The sequence below is a fragment of the Thamnophis sirtalis genome, unplaced genomic scaffold (genome assembly GCF_051295495.1).
Source record: "Thamnophis sirtalis isolate CommonGarterSnake01/CBP01778 unplaced genomic scaffold, rThaSir2_p1.2 scaffold_10, whole genome shotgun sequence".
NCBI classification, from domain to species: domain Eukaryota; kingdom Metazoa; phylum Chordata; class Lepidosauria; order Squamata; family Natricidae; genus Thamnophis; species Thamnophis sirtalis.
The window spans coordinates 7,883,132-7,906,995 of NW_028261390.1; the positions used below are offsets into that span (position 1 = coordinate 7,883,132).

The 23,864-nt window shown below is 42.9% G+C and overlaps 1 protein-coding gene across 2 annotated transcripts; it reads right to left on the bottom strand.

Annotated features, from left to right (window-relative positions):
- Positions 1-5,964: 5,964 nt before the first annotated feature.
- Positions 5,965-23,629, bottom strand: PAQR3 (progestin and adipoQ receptor family member 3). Of its 2 annotated transcripts, none has more exons than XM_087724002.1 (9): positions 23,416-23,629; positions 20,150-20,418; positions 18,799-18,961; positions 18,011-18,166; positions 15,079-15,276; positions 13,603-13,693; positions 12,447-12,598; positions 8,677-9,601; positions 5,965-6,496 (listed from the first exon to the last, which is right to left on the bottom strand). In XM_087724002.1, exons 2-7 carry the CDS (start codon positions 20,332-20,334, stop codon positions 12,471-12,473), a joined length of 921 nt encoding a protein of 306 aa, XP_087580128.1. In that variant the 5' UTR covers positions 20,335-20,418; positions 23,416-23,629; the 3' UTR covers positions 5,965-6,496; positions 8,677-9,601; positions 12,447-12,470. The 2 variants fall into 2 exon arrangements, with proteins under 2 accessions (XP_087580128.1, XP_087580129.1); XM_087724003.1 differs by having other exon boundaries at positions 8,670-9,601.
- Between the last annotated feature and the right edge of the window lie 235 nt (positions 23,630-23,864).

Here is a 23,864-nt window from a genome sequence, read left to right on the forward strand (position 1 = left end):
CTTAAGGCCCTCTAACCATACTTCAAAGTTTTGAACAAAATGTCACATTTTAATCATTCTTAGAAGATATAATTTCAAGTTCATGCTAAAAGTGCTTCTAGAAGTGAAGTCCATCTCTTCGCATGGTTTGAAACCCATATCCACCCCAAAAAGTTAGATGTCTATTACACTCAATATTGTGTAAAGATCAGTTAAAAATCAGCTGTGCCCATGCCTCCAAAGGCCTGTTCCTTTATTTTTGTGCCAAAGTCTCAAACATTATGTGTGTTGTAAAATAACTCTTTCCGGAGGCCACTTCAACCGTGGCTGACGTCCGATCAAGGAGGGTTATAAGCTGTCCAAAATCAAGTCATTAAGGACCTGCTAATTAAATGTACTGTATCTGGCTGTCATAGTGGAAGGCTTTCTGTGCAAGAGATACGTCCGTATGGGTTGTAGTTCCAGAGTGAAAAGAGAGCTGATTTTAATTATGGTCTCCATGTGATAACCTCATTTTATTTGAAAAGATGTATGTGATTCATGTGGTATAAAAGGAAGGCAGTAGTTTGGATTCAGTCATGAAATCCTCTTCACCTTCGCTACCGGTTTGGAAACGGGAGCGCATGTGCAGAGCGCCCGTGATGGTGGGTGGGCGGAGCCTCCCGCCGCCGCTACCGGTTCGCCCAAACCAGAGCGAAGCGGCAGAATACCGCCTCTGTTTTGGATTCCTCACCCCAAATTTGCCACCACTTACTAAAATTAATGGGACAAAAAGTAAATTGCAGCTAATCCACCTAATTAGTTTGGTAACATATTTATTTTTTGAATGTTATCTGTAGGATTACACCTGCCATCTGATTTTTTTTTAAATACCTCCATCCAAACCCTTTTCATCAGAAAATCCTGATGAAATCAGATTGCTGTAAGTTGTTTCCAGTAAGCAGTTTAAGAAGATGATGATGTATACGCCATGAGAAATGACATTTGGAGTAATTGGGTCACTCCGTTTTCCGTCTTCAGGATCCTAAAGTTGTGGCTTCGATTTGCCAGAAGGATATCCTTTGTACCAGTGGTGGTTGGTTTTATTCTGTACATTACGTACATCTGAACTCACTACACTACACGGACATATTGAATTTCTCTACTTAATGACCAAAAGTGGCACCAATCTATTTGGTGATGGGAAGAGCTGAAATAGCACAACTTCGTGATTTGCATCTGTTTCAGTGGTGGGATTCAGCCAGTTCGCACCTATTCGGGAGAACTGGTTGGTAACTTTCTAAATAATTCAGAGAACCGATTGTTGGAAGAAATCTCCTTTTGTTTCTTTCCACTTTACAGGGCTAATCCTGGAAGGAAGGAAGGAAACATTCTAGTGTTGTTTCTAGTCTAATCTTCATTGCCCTGCTTACAGAAACTGCCTCTCCGGTTAACCCTTATTTCATTGTAACAGCTAAGGCGAAGCGCCCATCGACCTGAGTGACCTTGAGTTGGCCACACCCACCCAATCACATGACCACCGAGCCCCACCTACCCAGATGGTCATTAGGGCAGAGAACCGGTTGTTAAATTATTTGAATCCCACCACTGACCTGTTTGTATATTTTCTCAGATAATTCTTCCCAAATCTGATCTGTGCTAGAAAATGCAACAGGTGATCTTGGCCATCATCTTTGGTTGCTAGGACAGATTTTTCATTGGACAACGTTGGAGCACATCTACATGGCTCCAGCTATATAATTGGCTGATAAGGATGAAGATACGAGATGAAAGATATACAGAGCTCCGCAGGATTGGTGATAACCCTGCGTAATTCATGGCCGTTCGTTTGTTTCACCAACTTTTTTTTGCTTTTGAATAACATCTTTAATCTCCCAGCTTTCTGCACCTTTGATCAATCAGACTTTTCAAAAAAAAATTGATTTCCTAGCTCAGGGGTCGGCAACCTTAAAAGAGCCACCAAAGTCCTAAGCGGAAGCCCCCCGTTCAATTTTGGGGCCAACTGGAAGTCCGGTTCCCCCACCAGTCTCCTTCTAGTGAGGCATCCTTTTTCCTCTACCTACCCTACCCAAAATCCCTAGCAATTGTGGATCCCACCAGAAAACCTGCACCTCACCATCCTCCTGGTGCACCATGCTCCCCCCTCCCAACCGGAAGCTCCTCTCAAAATTGTGGCGCTGACTGGTGACAGAGAGCCGCAACAGAGGGATGAAAGAGCCGCATGGGAGCTCCAGAGCCGCAGGTTGCTGACCCCTCTTAGATTATTGTAAATGAGATTCATACACTGATTTTGTGTGTGTGTGTCTTTGGTGGCTGAACTGGATGAGCTATTGGCAATTCCCACAAAGTTGATTTCTACTTAATCGCTTGGCCAAGTTAGTTTTAATCATTGAATTCTGTGCTTCACTGAAAAAGCTGTTCTATTTTCTTTGGGGAAGTAGATAGCTTTGCTCGCTTGATGGATGGATTTATCCATATATCTTCACTCTGTTTCGGTCTTCCCTCCAATAGTAAGAAGATTGAGAGGTATTGATTCAGAATTGGAGGTGGTTATCCGTTTTCCGTTTTCGTGAAATGTTTAGGCCTTATCATGACCGTGTAGGGAAATCTGAGCCTTCCTTTTACTAATCAGCTGCGTACTTCATCTTGGGGCCGATGTCGCTTTGGACAGGATAATTTACTGGTAAAACTACGGTACTGTTTATATTTAATTTGAAAATGCAATTTCTATCTGCGAGGTCGAAGATAGAAATCAAGGTGCTTCGGGGGGGGGGAAATATCACTCGCCCTCTTACGGACTGCATTTGTTACCTGAATGTGTTCCGAAGGTACAACTTTCGAGCTTTGCAACTGAGATGGACTCTCTCGCCACAAATCTCGCAGATTGAAATATCAATTCGGGGCTACTTCCCTGGCGTGTCCTACCCGGATATATACTCTGCGGAGATGATCTTGCAACGTTGAAATTCAGTAGCAAGCACCCTTGTGGTCGGGCTGCCCCAAAATCCTCCGTTTTCTCCTCTTAACGATGAGAGAGAGAGAGAAAAATACCTACTGAAAGGAGATAGCTACTACTGTGAGAATAGCAATTAGAGTTTATCGGAATATTTTTTTATACGATAGTGTATTTTTATAGAGAGATGTATATAAAGCATACACGCGCACACATCCTGTGTAGTCTCTTGGGAGTCTGTGAGTTAAAATATAGCATTGCAGTCACAATCATATTTTCACGGCATTGGAAAAGCGAAATGGAGCCAAAAGCTGCTAAAAGAGTAACAAGAAAATGCAAAAAACAACAACAACAACATTCGTCTGTCTGATTATTTTTCTAGAGCGCTTTGACGAGAATATTGTAAATCGTTGCTCGGATTAGTTTCTGGGAGAAAAACACCACTTAAGAATAAAACAATAAGGTTACATTCTAATCCAGTGTTTCTCAAGCTTGGCGACTTTTAAGTCCTGTGGACTTCAACTCCCAGAATTCCCCAGCCAGTATAGCTGGCTGGGGGATTCTGGGAGTTGAAATCCACAGGACTTAAAAAGTCGCCAAGCTTGAGAAACACTGTTCTAATTGCTGGCAAACAGCGTTCAAGTGCACTTTTCAAAATTACACTTCCATATTATTATTATTTTTGTTAGAACTTGAAATTTCTAAAAGCGTCGTGCGGTGTGTATGTGTGCATGTATGTGTAAGGGTAACCACTAAGACAGACTTTTGTGCAAAAACAATGTACATGAAACAACTTCCAGTTGTTAAATCAACCAGATTACCATGTTTCTGTAACACCAACCACTGTGTGAATTTGCAACGGGGGGGCGGGCTGGGGCGTTACGAGTAAAATGTGTCATTCCAGTACTGTATGAAGATTTCCCCCCCCCCCAATGTGTAAGATCTCATTTACATCTCCCTTAACTTAAATCTTGTTCCATCCAATGCCAGCTGTTATAATAAAAGTCTTATTGTACCATTTTCAAAGAAAGCATGCTTACTGAGATGTGTTAATAACAACCGACTGAAACTTCCAAGTTTATCTAGGTATTTTAAGAGAGTTTTATGAGAAAAAAACAAAAAACCTCCAAAACAATTGGATATGTTTTGAAGTCAGAGATGGGTAAATGGGAACCTGCCCTTTTGAGCTCTTGAAGAAGGACGTCCCCTCCCCAATCCATTTAGTGGGGGTGGGGGGGCTTTGTGAGGCTGGAGATACTGGAAGCCTTCCCTTACCTTGCTACGGCCAAATGTGAACAACTGTGTGAAATCACACCACGAAAATATATTTTTGTTAAATTTTTGCCAGCAAACCTCCCAATTTACTAGAATTATGTATCCATGGATGCCCAAATTTTTTTCCAACCCATTGCCACATTTCTTGGATCAGTAATTATTTTGGTAGTTCTGGTTTTGTGCCAAATTGTCTCTGCGTCTGTAAATGTTATAGTGCTGGAGGAGCCGAGGTGGCGCAGTGGGTAGAGTGCAGTACTGCAGGCTACTTCATCTGACTGTTATCTGCAGTTCGGCGGTTCAAATCTCACCAGGCTCAAGGTTGACTCAGCCTTCCATCCTTCCGAGGTGGGTAAAATGAGGACCCAGACTGTTGGGGGCGATATGCTGACTCTGTAAACCGCTTAGAGAGGGCTGAAAGCCCTATGAAGCGGTATATAAGTCTAACTGCTATTGCTATTGTTTTGTAATACTTGAAAGTTTTATGCCATCGGACCTCTGTATTTTCAGACTATGATTGGGGCAATATAGCAATATTCTACAAAGGAACGGAATAGTCTCTCCGTAGTTGGTTAAACTAAGCTTCATCCTAAGGAACAATGCCACAAACCTTGGTTCCTGCCAAAATTTTGCAGTATAGATTACACCACAAAGACTAAATTATTCTCATAGTAAGCTATCAGATGGCATGTGTGTTTGGGCTTAAGGAATGGTGTGAAGCCAGCTGCTCTCCAACTTCTCATGGATTAACTTCATATGGGAGAAAAAGCCACAATTTATAAAGACTCAGAGCTTTCTGAAGGGCAGCACAACGGTATGGCTTGTTGTTTTAAACTAGTTTGATCTATATCCTACTGAAAGCCTCATATGGCCATACTTGTCTTAAAAACTTGCGTATAAAGAGGGATAAGGGAATGCAAAGCTGCTCATTTTGTCTTCTTGGGATTTGCTGGTACCTCACAAGAATACTTAAAAGCTTTTCTTTAATGTGCTTTTGAGCATGCAAAGTAATGGCAGGACATACCGGCTATCTCAAAGTTTACAGCCCGGCCTTTTCCCATGCTGGGTTTTTCAGGGCTCCTATGATGAGCTGGGGCGCGGCACAAAGGCAACGTAGCCAGACAACCTTTATTAACACCAACTGTGCCCCCAACGTCCCTTTCATTCTCCAGCCTGGAGAAAAGCTCTTCCACAAACCTGCAGCCCAAAAGCTGAAAGCAGAATGGCAGCAATCAATCACACCAGCAGGGCAAGATAGGGAGCCCCAGGAGCGAAAGATAACTCCAGCAAGAGGAGATAAAAGATACAAAAGGTCGTAAATACTTCAAATAGTAGGGAGGAATGCAGGCCACAATGCTACACTAGGTGAACTCAGCATTTGTTCCTAACAAACCCCCCCTCCCAATTGCTTCTCCTTTAAACTCCATCCCCAGGTGTGCTTTGCAAAGGGAATCAAGGCCTTTTCCTTCCTTGTAAGCCCACCTTTGCGCTCTTCTGCATTCCAATCTCTTTTTAAAACCTCTCAGTGCTCAACCGGGAGACTCTCTAGGATGAGGAGGGGGTGGCCCTTGGTCTTCATCTGAATCCCCTCTCCCTTGTTCTACCTCTCCCCTGCTCTGCCCAGCCTGACCCCCGTTTCCTGCACAGCCAACGGAGCCACTCTCCTCTGTCAGCTGTTGGTCTTCCATTTCGGAGTTAGACTCTGAGGACATGATCCCTTTCTTACCCAATTATTTGTTACCATGCAGCACACCAAATCATACGTTTTGGCAAACCGTTTATTGAAGCACTGTTTACACAACACCTACAGTGCAACCTGATAAAATTGCCTTTATACTTGGAGTGCAACAATTTTAATGACTTTCCTAGGCAGTTAAAAATCGAAGGTGACGAAGGTAGAACCAAAGCGGTGACGCCATGACACACGTCGCCTGTAGTGAACTGGGAATGTTCAGTTCCTCCAGATTTTTCTGTAACGCTTCTCCCAGGCCAGAGGAATAAATCTGAAATAAAGCTGTAGCTTTCATTTTCGTGTCAGGCAAAACAACAACAATAAAGCATGGAACAATTGGAAGGCATAGGAGATGGATAAAGATGTTGGAGAGGAATCCCTTAGAAGAATTGGTTGCGTTCATGATACACCACAAAACCTCTTCCAAAGGTGTCTGGTGGATTCCTCTGTGGACATGCTTGCAGCTTCTGTGGCACGTATCAACTTCGCTGAAAAGTCCTAGGTCAGTTATGGACTCCAGAGATGGAAATCTGGTATTGCTGTTTGTTGCACTTAGCTTCCTGAAAGTGTCCAAAAAACATTAGTTAGAGCGGCATAATGCCTTTAAAATATAAAAACGTAAGAGTGAAAATTATCACTGGAATTCAGTCTATCCAGGCAGAAAAAAATAAATCACCTGCCGTTTCAGATGTTACTTTTAAAAGATCCTTTCTCAACTGAAATTATCAAAATTGAAGCAAGGCGGGAATCAAGTACACAGAGAAATTCTTCTTTCAATAAGCTTTCCAAATTTAAAATTTTGCTTCTAGCAATGCACCTGTGGTAACAAGTCTTCCCATTTTTAATTTCAGCAAATCAAAAGTCGCTGGAGATTCTTTAAATTCTTTAAATGAAAATGAGGTATTTATTTGAAGAACCTGCTGCTCCAAGTACATCTTGAAGGCGGCTCTGGAAAGCCCTTTAATTAATATCTTAATATCTGCTTTTTCTGCATAAGAATCTCCACTTGGGTTTTCATTTTTTTAAAAACATAGAAACGAACAGACTTGCTTCTCTACATTGTACAAAATGTAGTAACAAAGTACGCCCTTACACAAACAACTGTTTTCAACCATGTAAAATACACTAGAGTTACTCTGTCTGAATAGCCAAGTTTACTTTTAAGGAGGTTCATTTCCATCTTGGCATCAGTTGCAGATTTTGTTTTCTATTGCACAAACACTCAGCTTGTTATATTATCACATACAGGGTATGATGGGAAGAGGTTATAGGAGCCATGACATACTCTTAATAACCACAATAAAGCCATTAATTCTGTTTTTTTCCCCCCAGTATTACTGGCACCAGTGAAATTTAACAGTTTTAAGTTATAAGGCAAAAATACACATCAATTCTCCAATACCAATAAGGAATAAGCCTGGAAACCAAAGGCAAAGTTTGATCTTGCAGAAGACAAAACGCATTTGCTTTAGAGGATGTTTTACACTGGTTAACAGTGAACTCTGATTCTGCCTACTTAATGAACAATTTATGCTTTGTGGTCTGTTCATGTTTTTATTATTTTGCTTTACAACAAGCCTCGGCTCATTCCAAACCCAGGAAATGTTGCACCTTACAGGTCCATACTGCAAATATCTGGAGAAACCCAATGCCTTCCAAAGACTATAATGCTGTCCAACCTTGGGAACTTTTAAGACTGGTGGACCTCAACTGTCAGAATTCCCCATCTCCAGCCAGGCTTAAAAAGTTGCCAAGTTCGGACACCCTTGCTCTACACTTTTTCACTGGCGAGTGTGTTGTTTTCAAACCTGTCCATTTCCTCTCCTTTCTATTCCCCACCCCCCTCAGTCTCATCCCTGTTCGGCGATAAAAGCCTTTTTGTAAAACACGCACCAAATAGCACCTCTGGAGAAACAGAACTGAAATATGTGGGAAGGCTTAATTTTACCCTCTCCAATTACAACCTCTGGTGGGAAACTGCTAGTAGTCATCAGACTTAAAAAAGAGGCATCTTCAGTCCAACTGCTGTAGGACTGGGAGGTTCTACAAGGCATACCTTTCCCATTTGTGTCCTAAATTCTGAAGGTATGTGTGCACAGGGCAAAATCTTACCCTGCTTCAGATGGAGAAAATAAGCAAGACTTTCCCCATTATGTTACTTTTATGGACTGGGTAGTCTGGAAGTTAATGTGCCTTGCGGCACAATTTTCAGAAGGGGGAAAAAAAGGAGAGCCGAGGTGGCGCAGTGGTTAGAGTGCAGTACTGCAGGCCACTTCAGCTGACTGCTATCTGCAGTTCAGCGGTTCTAATCTCACCGGCTCAGGGTTGACTCAGCCTTCCATCCTTCCGAGGTGGGTGAAATGAGGACCCGGATTGTTGTTGGGGGCGATATGCTGACTCTGTAAACCGCTTAGAGAGGGCTGAAAGCCCTATGAAGCGGTATATAAGTCTAACTGCTAAAAAAAACTGCTGAAAAGAACTTGTAAACACACAGGAAAAGTTTCTCCATACAGCCACATTAAAACAAGAATTACATTTTTTTAAAAAACTCCCCAGGGCAAGATCAGATAATATTATCAGAAAATAAGAGAGGGGAGTTACAGGGAAAGAGAGAAGCACTATAGTTCTCTAGGGGTGTTTAAAGCAGATTTTTAGTAACTATTTTTTGTTATTTTTCCCTCCCTCCCCAATTCTATACCAGTGTTTGCAACTGACAAACTGTAACTCAAATGCCTCTTACCTCCTTCATTCTTCTCTGCAAATCCCTTTTTGGCACCAGGTTGTGAAGACGTGGCTGCTGGAATCTCAAAACCTGAAGTGGCCACACTGCTAGTCAGATATATTTTTTCTCTGCATTGGCTGAATTTACCTCTTTCTTCCAAAATTTCCAAGGCAGCAGGAAGTGCTGTCAAGGCACAAGCAAGCACTTTGCGTTTGGCATTAGGCAGGTGTTATCCTGAAGAATAGCTCATAAGGCCACTTATCCAAGTAGCAGCAAGCAGGTCAAGTTGGTGGCAAGTGTTACTTGCAGCAATCTGTAGTGGGGTCTAAAATCTTTTGACCCTTATCACACGTTTGACCCACTGACTACAAGCTCCCAAGATTAGGAAAGAATGGTTTAATTCTAAATCGACGGATGGGTCCAACTCTTGGTTTGAAGATAAAAAGTTACCCTACGGTGATCTACGGAGACTCTTTTATGGAAAGGAAAAGAAACTCCAATAAAAAAAATATGTATTATATTTGAATATCTTTTACCCCCAAATGAAACGTCAGCCAACAACACAGAGTACATTAAAAAGGTACAGTTAACATGGATTTTCAAGTGAGATCCCAGCATGCAAATGTAATAAGAATATCACATGCATGCGTTTCGGAGAACTTTTCTTGTGGATAGCACAAACAGTCCCCACGTCCTATTATAATTTATATAGGTCAGTAGTTCAAAGAAAAGTTGTTTATATATGACCGAGTTATCTGCAGTCCTTTCAACTTCCTTAAGAGGACAAATAAGTGACTCAAGCTGATGGAGATCAATGATCTCAGGAGTGCCTATTAACAGATTGTTCCTAAGAGAAAGAGGATCCAACGAGAACTTCAGGCTGTTGCTCCTGAAATCGGCATGAAATGCAAACATTCGGTGTCCAAACTTCGGCACAAGGATTCTGAAAAAGAACGACACAAAACACATTTTAAATTATGCAAGCAGAACCTAGCGAGGTGCTTCTGCTAAGAAAAGCTTTCCTAGTAGGGGAGGTTGCCGTCTCCAGGTTCTCAAAAAAGTTGGCTGTAAAGCATTGCTTTTCTCAAATCTATTTTACACCATCAATCTGTGCATATTGAAAATTGAAACCATTATAAAAATGAGCTCTGTTATCGGCTAGAGAGTCCTTCAGGAAAGCAATAGCACTTAGACTTATATACCACTTCACAGTGCTTTACAGCCCCCTCTAAGGGGTTTACAGAGTCAGCTTATTGCCCCCAACAATCTGGGTCCTCATTTTACCGTCCTCGGAGGGATGGAAGTCAACCTTGAGCCTGGTGTGATTTGAACTGTCAAATTGCAGGCAGCTGGCAATCAGCAGGAGTAGCCTGCAGTACTGCACTCTCGCCACTGCGCCACCTCGGCTCTTGCTGGCCTTCCCAGATAAAGTAGTTTCTGAAGGCCTCTGAAAGCGAAAAGGAGGCTGGGGGCGACACACGCAAGTGAGGTGAGTCAATGGATGATGCCCCACCCTGAAAATAAGACCTGATGCCTTTTTTGTTGGCAAAAAAACATAAAAGACCTGGTTTTATTTTTGGGGAAATACAAAATACATTACAGCTGTGCAATGATCATTTAGCTCACTTCATGATCTGAACCTCAATATCTTACTTTATTCCTGATTCACTAATTTTGGACATTCAGAACTCAGGTTTCCCCTTATCTAAGTTGGGGAAACATAGACGAATACCTTTGATCGCCTTTGGTCATATAACTTGTTTAGAATATGAAAGAGTTTGCATGGAAAAACAGAATCTTAAACACAAAGGGATGTAATATCCCCCCATTATCATCTTCCCTGGTTAAAAAAATACAGAATTTTCCTCCTTATATAGACAATATTTCAATACACTGCTGGCCACCTTTTCCTCTGCAGCGTCCCATCTGATTTACAGCAATTGCAAACCAGCAAGGTTAGGGCCACAATTTATGGAATCAATTTCAGATCTTTGGTCTGCTAGAAGAATGAGGTGTTTGAAAGGGTTGGCCTGGGAGGAAGAATGGAAGAATGCAGGTTCAACCCTGTCCTTAAACCAAGACACTCTGGTCACTTCAGTGGCTGAGGGACAGGTGGTGGAGAAAAACAGAAAGGAACTCTATACAGGTAGCCCTTGCCTCACGACAGTTTGTTTAATGACTGCTCAAAGCTTGAATGGCAGTGGGGGAAAAAAAATGACATGACAATTTTTCAGCTGGCCGTGCTTCGCAACTGACTCCTATTTAGGATGACTGTAGTGTCCTGGAGTCACGCGATCACTTTTTGCAACCTTCCGACAAGCAAAGTCAATGGGGAAGCCAGGCTCACTTAAAAACTGTGTTGGTAACTTAACACGCGTGGTGATTCGCTTAACAAGAAGGTTGTAAAATGGGGCAAAACTCACTTAACAAGTGTTTCACTTAGCAACAGAAATTTTGGGCTCAGCTCTAGTTGTTAAAGTCAAGGATTACCTGTATTCACTGCCTGGAGTTCCTGAAGAATAGACGGGATATAACCTAATGAATAAAAACTTACAAACGGACTGTAAGAGTAAAAGGTATCATAAAAGCTTTTCTTCCATGTTTATAGCCTGCCTTTTCTTAAAAGATTCAAGCTTTCTCCCCTGCTTTTATCCTCCCGATCATCCTGGGAAATAGGCTGGCCTAAAGGATAATGAATAGCCTAAACCAGGGGAGTCCGACATTGGCAATTTTAACATAGAAAACAACATAGATTTCTTTATTGGCCAAGTGTGATTGGATACACAAGGAATTTGTCTTTGGTGCATAAAAGATACATTTGTCACGAATCATAAAGTGCAACACTTAATGATAGTCATAGGGTACAAATAAGCAATCAAATCAAATCATACTAGAAAAGAATCAATATAAATCGTAAGGGATAAGACTTGTGGACTTCAACTCCCAGAATTCCCCAGCCAGCCATGCTGGGAGTTGGAAGTCCAGAAGTTTTAAAGTTGCCAAAGTTGGACATTCCTAAGCTTAAACTCTCCTAGTGAACTCCCGTAATCCTGTGGGAAAGCAGAACCTGGGTCTCCCTAGCCCCACCACTACACTGGGTCTCCTGATCACAATTTCAGGGCCAGGAAAAAGAAAAACCAATCTGAAACGAAGGAGAGACATTGCCAGTCAGCAATCATAACACAGACTTGGAATAATTTGCAAAATGTCGAAAGACAAGAGGAGAAATGGGCTGACGATGGAAACAAGTAATTTGATAGATCTGGGATTCACTGTAAAGGGAAATTCCAGGCTAGGAATTAAGCAGTTGGTCTGCAAGACCATAAGAAAGACTGAGCACCAAAAAATGAGGCCCATGAAATATGGTGCTGGAGAAGACTCCTGTGAGTCCCTTGGACTGCAAGGCAATCAAACCGGTCAGTCCTAGAGGAAATCAAGCCTGACTGCTCTTTAGAAGGCCAGATCCTGAAGAGGAAACTCAAGTACTTTGGCCACCTAATGAGAAGGAAGATGGACTCACTGGAGAAGAGTCTAATGCCGGAAACGATGGAGGGCAAAAGAAGAAGGGGACAGCAGAGAAGGAGGTGGCTGGATGGAGTCACCAAAGCAGTCGGCGTGAGCTTCAATGGACTTCGGAGGATGGTAGAGGACAGGAAGGCCTGGAGGAACGGTGTCCATGGGGTCGCGATGGGTCGGACACGACTTCGCAACTAACAACTCCAAGAGATCACATTCATTGCAGTGGTGGGATTCGAAGAGCTTCAGTCCTCTGATATTGAGCACCTTACCTTGATGCACTTTGGTGCATGACCCTAATCCAGGCAAGGCTTGCTGTGTCTGTACTGCATGATATACATGGTTGATTGGTGCCACCAATATAACATCACCACAGCAAGAATGTGCCAGAGTTGGTGGCTGGAGCCGAGGTAGTTTAGCTGTCCTGTGGAAGAAGAGAAAACCAATTTAATCAGAAGGGAGTAAAGGAAGGTGCTTTCTTCTTCATCCAGATGAAGGTGAGGTACACAGACAAAGCCATTCAAATATATTTGTTCTCTGGCTGACCTAGGAATGAAGGATTTTTACGGCCCAGAATTTCTTGGGGTCAGGAAAGGGCCGTCTCACTTATGTTTGGCTCTTGAGTTTCCAGGTATGCCTGGCTGGCTACTGCTAACTATCAATTTGGTGTTGAGGCAGACCCGTGGTGGCGCAGTGGTTAGAGTGCAGTACTGTAGGTTACTTCTGTTGACTGCTTCCAATTTGGCAGTTCGAATCTCACCAGGCTCAAGGTTGAGCCAAGGTGGCCCAGTGGTTAAATGCAGCACTGCAGGCTACTGCTAGATCAGCAGGTCAGCGGTTCAAATCTCACCGGCTCAGGGTTGACTCAGCCTTCCATCCTTCCGAGGTGGGTAAAATGAGGACCCAGATTGTTGGGGGCAATATGCTGACTCTCTGTAAACCGCTTAGAGAGGCCTGAAAGGCCTATGAAGCGGTATATAAGTCTACTGCTATTGCTATTGCTATTGACTCAGCTTTCCATCCTTCCGAGGTGGGTAAAATGAGGAAACAGATTGTTGGGGGCCATGGGATGACTCTGTACACCACTTAAGAGAGGGCTGTAAAAAGCACTGTGAAGCAGTATATAAGTCTAACAGCTGTTGCTATTTAAAAAATAGTGTACAGCAATGTTGATACTATTTTTCAAGTTATAGTAACGCATAGTGTGTTAAGATGCACATCATGCTAAATATTCTCATAACACTGAATAACGCTCTGCAGATTTAAAGACAACATCTGCCTTAAGCACAATACTTAATAATTTAGGTGCCCAACCGGGGAGTTTTCTATATTTCCTCCAATATTTACTCCAAAACCTGATCACAACAGTAGCCAAAACAACAGTGTGCGTCTTTTATCTAGCTAGCAAACGATCAGGAATATCTTTACCTGGAAAATACCTTTCTGGAACTTTAGAAATATAGAAGAGAAATGCTGTGACGGCTATTAAGTACATCACAATCACTCGGGGAGCGAATTCCTGAGAAAAGAGAATAAAATATTAACTGTAGTGACTGAAAGCATCCAAGTTTCAGATCTCTGACAGATGAGAAAGAAGATGGTAACCCTTTTCAACAGATTTCAATTATTACATATTTTAAAAAAGCTGGATGACTTGCAAAATCTACCCAGTTCATTTTCCCACGTTTTATGCATTTCATTCAAAACAAAGAGTTAAATATGGGGTACTAACAGTGTGGATTACTGAGCTTTCCCTAAACAAAAACAATTTTAAAAGAAAAAAGCACCTGGCTTTTCAAGAAATGGCAACCAATGCATTCACTCACAACTTTGTTAAGCGAATATTCCCATGTTTCCAGGTATCCTAATTTCAATACAAAAAAAAAAAAAAAAAGCAAGGCTGTAAAAATGGAAAGCAAGTTTAAATACCGAATGTCCTCATGCTTGACGTTTTAACTGGTAATAACCAAAAGAAATCGGGTACCCTAAAAATGCCCTCGTGCCCAACTCAACTGATAAATAGCATCAGTGTGGTTATGAAAACAAATTATGTTCTTCCCACAGACTGTTTAAAAAAAAATAATTTTAACATTCTGTATATTTATGTTTTGATGACTTTAGTAGATATACTCCGGGGTGGGAGGTTAGCATTTTTAAATTTGCAAGCTCCCAGAACCATGTGAGATGGACAACCATAAACAAGCAAACAAAATGCAGTTTCTTGGGTTTTGAAAGTATCCTCTCTCTGTGGTTTTCCAAGAGTTTCCCCCCACAATTTCCAAGTTTAGCTAAATCCCAAATGGTCCTGTATCCAAGTACTAACCGAGGCCAACTCCGTAAAGTCTCCAAGGTTAATCGTGGCTGGCTATGTGCTAAGCACTGCCCCCCACCAATAATAATGGGAAACAGGCCTCCATAAGGTCCATAGAACCATCTGTCAGCATTCCAAGTATCATGCAGAATTAAATCAGAGTCCAAGGCAAAATGATCCTTAAAGTTCCAATTTAATAAATCAGACATCTTGGTACATCTGTGGAATCTCAATTCTGGAAGTTACCTAGGATTCCCACCCAGTTGAAAGTTCATGATCTTGTCCCCACACCCACAAATCCATCACATGGTCCAATCTTTTTCTTCCATGTTGGTGTCTCCATCTGGCTGGTTCCGGTCAGGTGCAGAGGTGCGGAGACAAAGAATAACCTTGAGCTTCTAGAAAGGAATTTTTTTCTTTTGAAAACAACACATTCCACCCCTTGCTATTCCTCCCCGCTTAATGAAAAGGCATATTAAAGATGAAGCTAGAAGAGAGAGTGTGGCAGGCCAAAGATTCTTAAAGGAACCGCTGCAGGCCTGACACCATCTTTGGAGCAAATGTAGCGGAGCAGGTAACTGTTCTAGATTTACCTGTACAATAGATGCTGTGATGCCTCCATTAAGCCAAATCCAGTGGATGGTGGGAATAATTCCGTAGCCTGACACAGAGCAGAAGATGGCCAAGCGGAGTCGATGCCATTGCTGAGTGAGGTAATTGGGGTGAATCTGAGCGAAGAATACTGCCAAGATCATAGCAAGCACCGTGATCAAGTATACTTGACGCCAGTACTAGAAGGGGGGAGGGGGAGGGAGGGAAGAGAAAAGGGAGGAGAACTTTGTGTGAAGAAACCTGGGTACTCGCATGGCAATTCCAGCCAATGCTGGAATGTCTATTTTAAGCTGCTTTTCCAAAGGGAACAACTATATAAATGAGGGTGGTGCTATTTGCATTTCCAAATATTGAGAGAATAATTTTAACAGGAAAATAGAATTATAGAGTTGGAAGGCATCTTGTAGGTCATCTAATCCACACACACCCCTGCCTAAGCAGGAAACCCTACACCATTTCTGACAAATGGCAGTCCAGGCTCTTCTTGGAAGCCTCCAGTGATGAAGCTCCCACAGCTTCTGAAGGCAACTTCTGTTCCCTTGGTTGATTGTTCTCATTCTCTCTCCTTATTTCCACGTTGAATCTCTCCTTGATCAGCTTCCATCCATTATTCCTTGTCCGGCCTTCAGGTGCTTTGGAAAATAGGTTGACCCTCCCCCCCTCCTCCGTGGAACCCCTCAACTATTGGAAGACTGCTATCATGACTTCCCCTGGTCCTTCTCTTCCCTAGACTAGCCATGCCCAGTTCCTGCAACCGTTCTTCGTATGTTTTAGCCTCCAGTCCCGTAATCACCTTTGTTGCTCTTCTCTGCAATTTTAACACATATTATTCCTGTTTTGATTATTCAACTGTGAGCTAGCCCATTTGGGATGCTCCCGTGTTTGTTGAAGTAGCTTTCTTGGAATCTGCACTAGCTGTATACATTCCAGTCCCTGCTGCTAAGACTGGCTGACTTTCGTATTTTGATTATCTGAAAAGATGGAGTTGGGGTCCATGGATGGAGCCGAGGTGGCGCAGTGGTTAAATGCAGCACTGCAGGCTACTTCAGCTGACTGCAGTTCGGCTGTTCAAATCTCACCGGATCAGGGTTGACTCAGCCTTCCATCCTTCCGAGGTGGGTAAAATGAGGACCCGGATTGTTGTTGGGGGCAATATGCCGACTCTGTAAACCGCTTAGAGAGGGCTGAAAGCCCTATGAAGCGGTATATAAGTCTAACTGCTATTGCTATTGCTATATGGGCACTAATGGGCCACCGTCCCTTTCCCTGCTCTTAACTTTGGATATTTTTCTGGATATTTGAAGTTTCTATGGAATGGCAATTCAAATCCGGTGTGGTTGCCAATCAGAAGAAGCATGTACAGGTAGTCCTTGACATACAACAGTTTGCTTAGTGGCCATTAGAATGGCATTGAAAAAAAGTGACTAATGACCATTTCCCCACACTAACGACCCCACGGTCAAGTGATCAAAATTCAAATGCTTGGCAACTGACTCATGTATCGCGACTGCAATGTCCAGGGGTCATGTGACCACCTTTTGCAGCCCGAAGAGCAAAACCAATGCAAAATGGGGCAAAACTCACTTAACATCCGTCTCTCTCAGAAATAGAAACTTTGGGCTCAATTGAGGTCGTAAGTCAAGGATCTACCTGGACTGTTTTAAGTATCAAGGTATTTATATCAACTTTGCCTGATCTGGAATGTTGCAGATGTGATGGCCCTGCCATTCCCAAGCTTTTGAATGCATTTCTCAGCCAGAATTCTCAGGACTACTTGGAAAAAGCTACCTCAGACCACAGTGTTGAATATATGAAGGCTGGAATGGTTTTGGCCCACAGAGAGACAAAATTAGCAGACCCTCCGCGAATGGCTTCTTTCCCAGTTTATGCTCGCTCGCTTAGATCCAACATTCTCAATGGGGCTAATATTGACGATCCAAATGAAAGAGGCACCATTTTTGGAGAGCAGCATTATCCTCGGTTGTATTTGCTAAATTAGCCAGGCAAGCGATGCCTTTAGGTATGCAAATAACAGGTTATTCATGGGCTCTGAGAAATTGTAATTAAACAATCAAGGTTTATTCAGGATTCGAGTCGGCTTAGATGGAATAGCAGATTGGATTTTGAATTGGTTTATTTTAAATAGATTATACTACAGATTGGAACTCTGAATAAATACACAATCAGATGTAGATACTTAATTACCGTATTTTTCATAGTATAAGATGCTCCAGAGTCGTACTTTAGTTTTTGGGGAGGAAAATAATAAGAAAAAAAATTCTGCCACTGCCTACCAGCATCCATGGTATTTAGCTGACACATGGTAACAAGGTCAGCCAATGAATATGCATAGCAACGAAATCAGTGAATGTGGGCTATCTGGACTATGAAATTTGCTGTGTGAGCAAGGAGACAGGAAGGAGCCTGGCTTAGCTGAGAACTGAAAGTCAAACTGCTTGTGTTCTGCTTGTATTTACTGCTACCTTGGAAAACCTGCTTTTGGTAATGTATTGTATATTATTATTATTTTGAATCCTGCTGAATCAGTTACTTGTGTGTGCTTTCTGAATGTAATTACTGCTGCAAACTTTGACCAGCCAAGTCAGCTTCAGCACTTATTGCAGCCTGATTCAGCACAGCTGATTGGCGGGTGGATTGGACTGCCGGAATACCCTCCAGTCAGCTGTTCCAGGCTGCAGGGATTGCCACAGACATCGCTGCCTCCATGTCTCGCGTTTTTGGACTCTGGAGGGGGTTGGTTGGGCTACATCCGCAGTATAAGACGCACCCAAATTTTCACCCTTTTTTGGGTTGGGGGAGGCGCATCTTATACTCTGAAAAATATAGTATTTGGGAGACGACAACCCCAGCAGAATTTAAGGTATGCAACAACTAGCATTGTCCCCAACTTACATTACTACAGTAAAATGCATAAAAAACTCCTGACACATAGCAACCTAGGATCCCGATCGAAATTCCTGCATAATCCAATGCCATCCATCTTCGACTGGTCTTTTCTGAGCGATGACAGCAGAAGAGGTGATACCCAACCGAGCAAAGCATACAGACCTACAAAAACAAGGAAACAAATTCCCATTAAATTTTATGCAACTGATTTGTTTGTTTTGTTTAGATTTTAACATGCAGCAGTCTAAGGGGCTTGTGCGTTTTCAGTTTAAACTATAACATGAGCACAGCAGAAACATCTGGCTTTGCTCTACTCAACCTGCTTACAATATGAAGAGAGATGGAGGTATTTACTTATTACACTACTACCTTCCAATATAAGGGGATCCTAGAAGAAGGCTAACAATAATTAGCAACAACTATAGGAAAATACTAATGGAGTAAGCAGAAAAATTGAAAACGTCAAATTAGGATTTACACGATCCCCTAAAGTTCTATTACTATGTACTAGTTCTACTAGTGACTAACATTCCTAATGAAATACAAATGCATTGAGACTAGGAAGGAAGGAAGGAAGAAGATCAACTGGAGATGCTACCTTGATTTCAGAATAAGATGATAACATTGTTCCATGCAATCTATAATTAAAGGACCGTAAATTATCACGACGTTTTGATTAAAATAAATGAGGCAAAAGCCTCGCCTTGGAAGAGAATGCAAGCTTTATTCTATCCCATGCCTTCTGACATACCCATCCCTTGCAAAGTTTGGTGGCCACAGGTAAAAGAACTTACCTGAAAGCAAAAAAGACAAATAGAACAAATAACAAAATCTTCTCTAGAAGCTTTCGCAGAAGGCAACACAGAAGTCATATCGTATATGCCCAAAGTGAAGAAGAGAAAGAAGCCCAGCAAATGACTCCAGATATTGATTGTCTCATTGGACAAAACGAAGAGACTGTGGGGGAAAAAAAGATAAAAACAATAATGTCTGACTAGTTTTAAATAATGTTGACTAACAGCAGCGTAAGTATGTGATCCAACTCAGCTAGTAGTGTATTTTTTCCACGCCATCTGATCAGCATTCTGTCCTTTAGTCTGTCTATCAGAAAGGGGGCACTTTAGGCTGAACCGGAATTATATTCTCTGCATTTCCTCAGGAAGAATACAAAATCGAAATAAATTGATCACAAAATAGTTCTGTATTTAGAGATTTTAGTTTTTCTTATTTGCAATATTTATATTGCCGCCATATGTGCATGAAAATGGTTCCCGTGACAATCCAGAACTTTATTTTCTGTTAAATTTTTTTTTTTTTTGTGCTTTGGACAATGCCTAGTTCCGTGATGGCAAACCTATGGAACACATGCCACAGGTGGCACGCAGAGGCCACTCTGCGGGCACGCAAGCCGTCGCCCCAGCTCAGCTCCACCATGCATGTGCATGCGCCTCCCGCCAGCCAGCCTGTTTTTGGGACTATGCCACCCATGCATGGGGCGCAGGCTTGGGGGGGTCATGTGTGCATGCGCAGTGGTCGCATGTGTATGCAAGGGGCGGGGGCACAGAGGGGGCTGCGCGCACATGCAGAGAGTTGCACACATATGCATGGAGGTGGGTTGCACGGCGGATTCCACACATGCATCGCATTATGGGTGCATGCAGTCGCTTTCAGCACGCAGCAATGAAAAAGTTAGCCATCACTGGCCTAGATCTAATCAGGGATTCCAGTCTTAAAGCAATGGACAGCATGCAAATTAGTCTCACTGCTCGCAGATTATTAGGACAGCCAATTACTTCTGCTGTTGTAGGGATATTCTAGGCCTGAGAAATTGCAGGGTGGAGCTTGTCTATTCAGAGTCTAGGAAAAGGGACTGGCAAGAAGAGACTTGTGCCTCCAAAGTTTCAAAGGATAACCAGCAAGACAGAAGAATTAAGATGTATTTCACACAGAGAAAAGAACATTTAAATCAAGTCAATGCACCTTGCTTCATTAGTCGCTTTGGTTATATTTTGCAGAGAGCGGGATATAAATATAAATAAACCAAGCAGTTTCAAAATAAACACATTTCATAGATTCTTATAGGCACTGCTTCAATCCAGGCTAGTTGATTAATTTCACTTTGAACCATTTCGCTCAACTCCAAACCTTTTTAAACACAGCCTAGAAGGCAGGTATGCTCTGTAGCCGTCAGTGATGTAAGGATTATCCTTAAGGAACACAGGAATCTGCTCATAGGTGTATAAACGAATTCCTCGAGGAACGAGAATAGGCCAATACTGATAACTTCCCAGCTCAATGTAATGAGAGCTCTTCAAAGGTTTCTGGTGCATTTTAGTAGTGTTTCAAGTCATCAACCAAGGCAAGAGTAAACATGTAGCAATACACAAGGTTTTGGACTTCTTGTTATAAGTTATCTGAAAAACACGAAGACAAAATGTTCAGAGATTTAACATCCAAGCTGTCCTCCCTCGTTCATTTGTCACAAAATGTTTTTCTATATAGGAAAAAAACCAACTCACATTCTGAAAATGCAACAGCAGCAGCAAAAAACCAACAGCAGAAATTTTTAAGACTAATGACTAACCTGTTTCCCTGAAAATAAGGCGTCCCTGGATAATAAGCCCAATCGGGCTTTTGAGCGCATGCGCTAAAATAAACCCTTCCACGAAAAGAAGCCCTCCCCTAAAATATTTAAACACATGCCCCGTGCGCCCCGAATGCACCTTCCATCCAGAGTTGGAAGGAACCTTGGAGGTCTTCTAGTCCAACCCCCTGCTTAGGCAGGAAACCCTATACCGTTCCAGTCAAATGGCTATCCAACATCTTCTTAAAGACTTCCAGTGTTGGGGCATTCACAACTTCTATAGGCAAGGAGTTCCACTGATGAATTGTTCTCACTGTCAGGAAATTTCTCCTTAGTTCTAAGTTGCTTCTCTCCTTGATTAGTTTCTACCCATTGCTTCTTGTTCTATCCTCAGGTGCTTTGGAGAATAGCTTGACTCCTTTTTTGTGGCAACCCCTGAGATATTGGAAGACTGCTATCATGTCTCCCCTGGTCCTTTTCATTAAACTAGCCATGCCCAGTTCCTGCAACTGTTCTTCATGTTTTAGTTTCCAGCACCCTAATCCTCTTTGTTGCTCTTCTCTGAGTACTGAGAGGATCTGAGTACTTGAGAGACCACCTTCTGCCGATTACCTCCCTCCGACTTGATAAGATCGCACAGACTGGGCCTCCTCCGAATCCCATCCGCCAGTCAATGTCGACTGGCAACTACACGGAGGAGAGCCTTTTCTGTTGCAGCTCCGACCCTGTGGAACGATCTCCCCGTCGAGATACGCACCCTCACCACCGTCCAGGCCTTCCGCGCAGCCCTCAAGACCTGGCTCTCCCAACAGGCCTGGGGATAAGTCTCTAATTTGCCCCACCCGAGTGTTGAATGTTGAATGCAAGTTGTGTTTTTATTATTTTATTTTGTTCACATATTGTTTATTTTGAATTGCACCCCCTCCCTAATGATTGTAAGCCGCCCTGAGTCCCCTCAGGGAAAAGGGCGGCCTATAAATCTTAATAAACACTCTAAACACTCTAAAACACTCTGTAATCTTTCTAGAGTGTCCACATCTTTTTTACACTGTGGCAACCAAAACTGAATGTTGTATTCCAAGTATGGCCTTACCAAGGCTTTATAAAGTGGTATTAACACTTCACGTGATCTTGATTCTACCCCTGTTGATGCAGCCTAGAACTGTGTTGGCTTTTTTGGCAGCTGCTGCACACGGCTGGCTTATATTTAAATGGTTGTCCATTAGGACTCCAAGACCCCTCTCACAGTTACTACTGTTGAGTGAGGTACCACCTAGACTGTACCTGTGCATTTTGTTTTTCTTGCCTAAATGTAGAACCTTACTCTTCACGGAATCCACACGGAACACGGAAGCTGTTACTGCAAACCCTGGCTACCACACCTCTTCTCTTAGTGGCGGTCGCAAAAAGAGCAGCAGGTCCAGTGACTCTAGGGCTGGCAAGAATGTGCCAGAAACAGAGACAGAACATCTGGCACTCTCTGGACCCCCTGATCTGCAGGCCACAGGCTGAGGTTAAAGGGCCTCCTGCACCTCAAAAATAATACCTCCCCGAAAATAAGGCCAAGCACTTATTTCAGGGGTGAAAAGAAAATAAGACCCTGTCTTATTTTCGGGAAAACACGGTAACAATGTAGAGCAAGAAGTATCTGGGTTGATAAAGACAGACCTGTTTAATATTCTTTCCTCTTAAAAAAAGCTTTCTCAGCAGTATTTTAACTAGAGAAAGATGCCTAAAGGCAGACCGCCCAGAAACTGCTCTCTGTTATTACAACAACAGTTGTGTTGTTAAAAGTTGTGCTCTGCATGCAAGGAAAAGGTAGTCCTCGACCTACAACCGACCATTTTGTGACCATCCAAAGTTGCAACGGCGCTGAAAAAAGTGACTTATCAGAGATTCCCCGCGGTTGCATGATCAAACTTCAGACACTTGGAAACTGGTGTGTATTTGTGATGGTTGCAGTGTCCTAAGGTCATGGGATCACCTTTTGCAGCCTGCTGACAAGCAAAGTCAATGGGGAAGCCAGATTCATTTTACAATTGTTATTACTAACTTTATAACTGTGATGATTCACATGTAACTACTGCGGCCAGTTCATACAATGGGGCAAAACTCACTTAACTGTTGCTTAGCGATAGAAATTTGGAGGTTGTGATATAAGATGAGGACTACCTGTATACAGAGGGACAGAGAGAGATGGGTAGTTTCTAAATCTGATTAACAATAAGCCCTAATAATTTCTTCTTTTCCCTTGTTCCCATCTAGGCTGCTTTTCTCCATGATAATTGTTTCATGTTCCTTGTCATGTTGTTTTATAATCTATAAACTTTTTCCCCCAGTAACTTAAATCATGCATATTATGAACAGTTTGCCTGTCTGCTTAGATTTTAAAGTCCCATAAATAAGATCTTAGCCAGTTCATTTCCCAAAACCTTCCAAAAAATCCTTTTTCGATGTTTTTAATTAAAGTCCTGTGTGAAACCCTCCAGCTGCCTCTCTGGAGTCATCTGGATGATGGGCAGTATATAAATTTAATTATTAAAATGTATATATTATCTACACGTATACATTTAAGCATCATTATTAAAAGGTTTACATTTAAATATCATTAAATATCACTGAACTTCCCTGAGGCTGGTGATTGGAGCTGTTTTCTACAAGGGGGGAGTCAGAGAGACAAAGGTAGGGGCCCTTTAACTCCATTTCATTTGAACTTTCCTGAGGCTGGTGATTGGAGCTGATCGCCCAGAGAAAGCGAGCCCGGGGGCCACGGCCTCATCTTCCCCGGCCCTTCAAGCACCCCCGACAGGCGGAGAGCCTCGCTCACCCCGGTCGTTGCTGCTGCTGCTGCCGCCGCCGCCGCCACCTGAGCAGCTGAAGCCGCCTCAGCCCTTCGAGCATCCTGGCGGCAAAAGAGGCTCCCTTCTGCCCTTCTCCTCCTCCTCTTCCTCCTCGCCCAGAAAAAAAAACAGCCGCCTCCAACGCCCCTAAGCGGCCATTGCGTCGCTCCCTCACGCCGCCGGTCGCCTAGGCCCGCTCGGATGATGCCGGAGCCTCGCGACGGGGTCGCGCAGTGTTGGCGTCACGGCGAGGGGAAAGAAAAAAAAGCCGACAGAGCACCAATAGAAACGCTCCCCCCACACTCTCCTCCCCCATCTCCTTTGCGCGCCAACGGGGCACGTGCAGGGGGGCGTGTCCGAAGCGTACCACATCAACAGAGGAAAGCGCGGGGAGGGGGGAAAGTGGGCGGAGCATCCCGGGTGGTAGTTGAAGGGG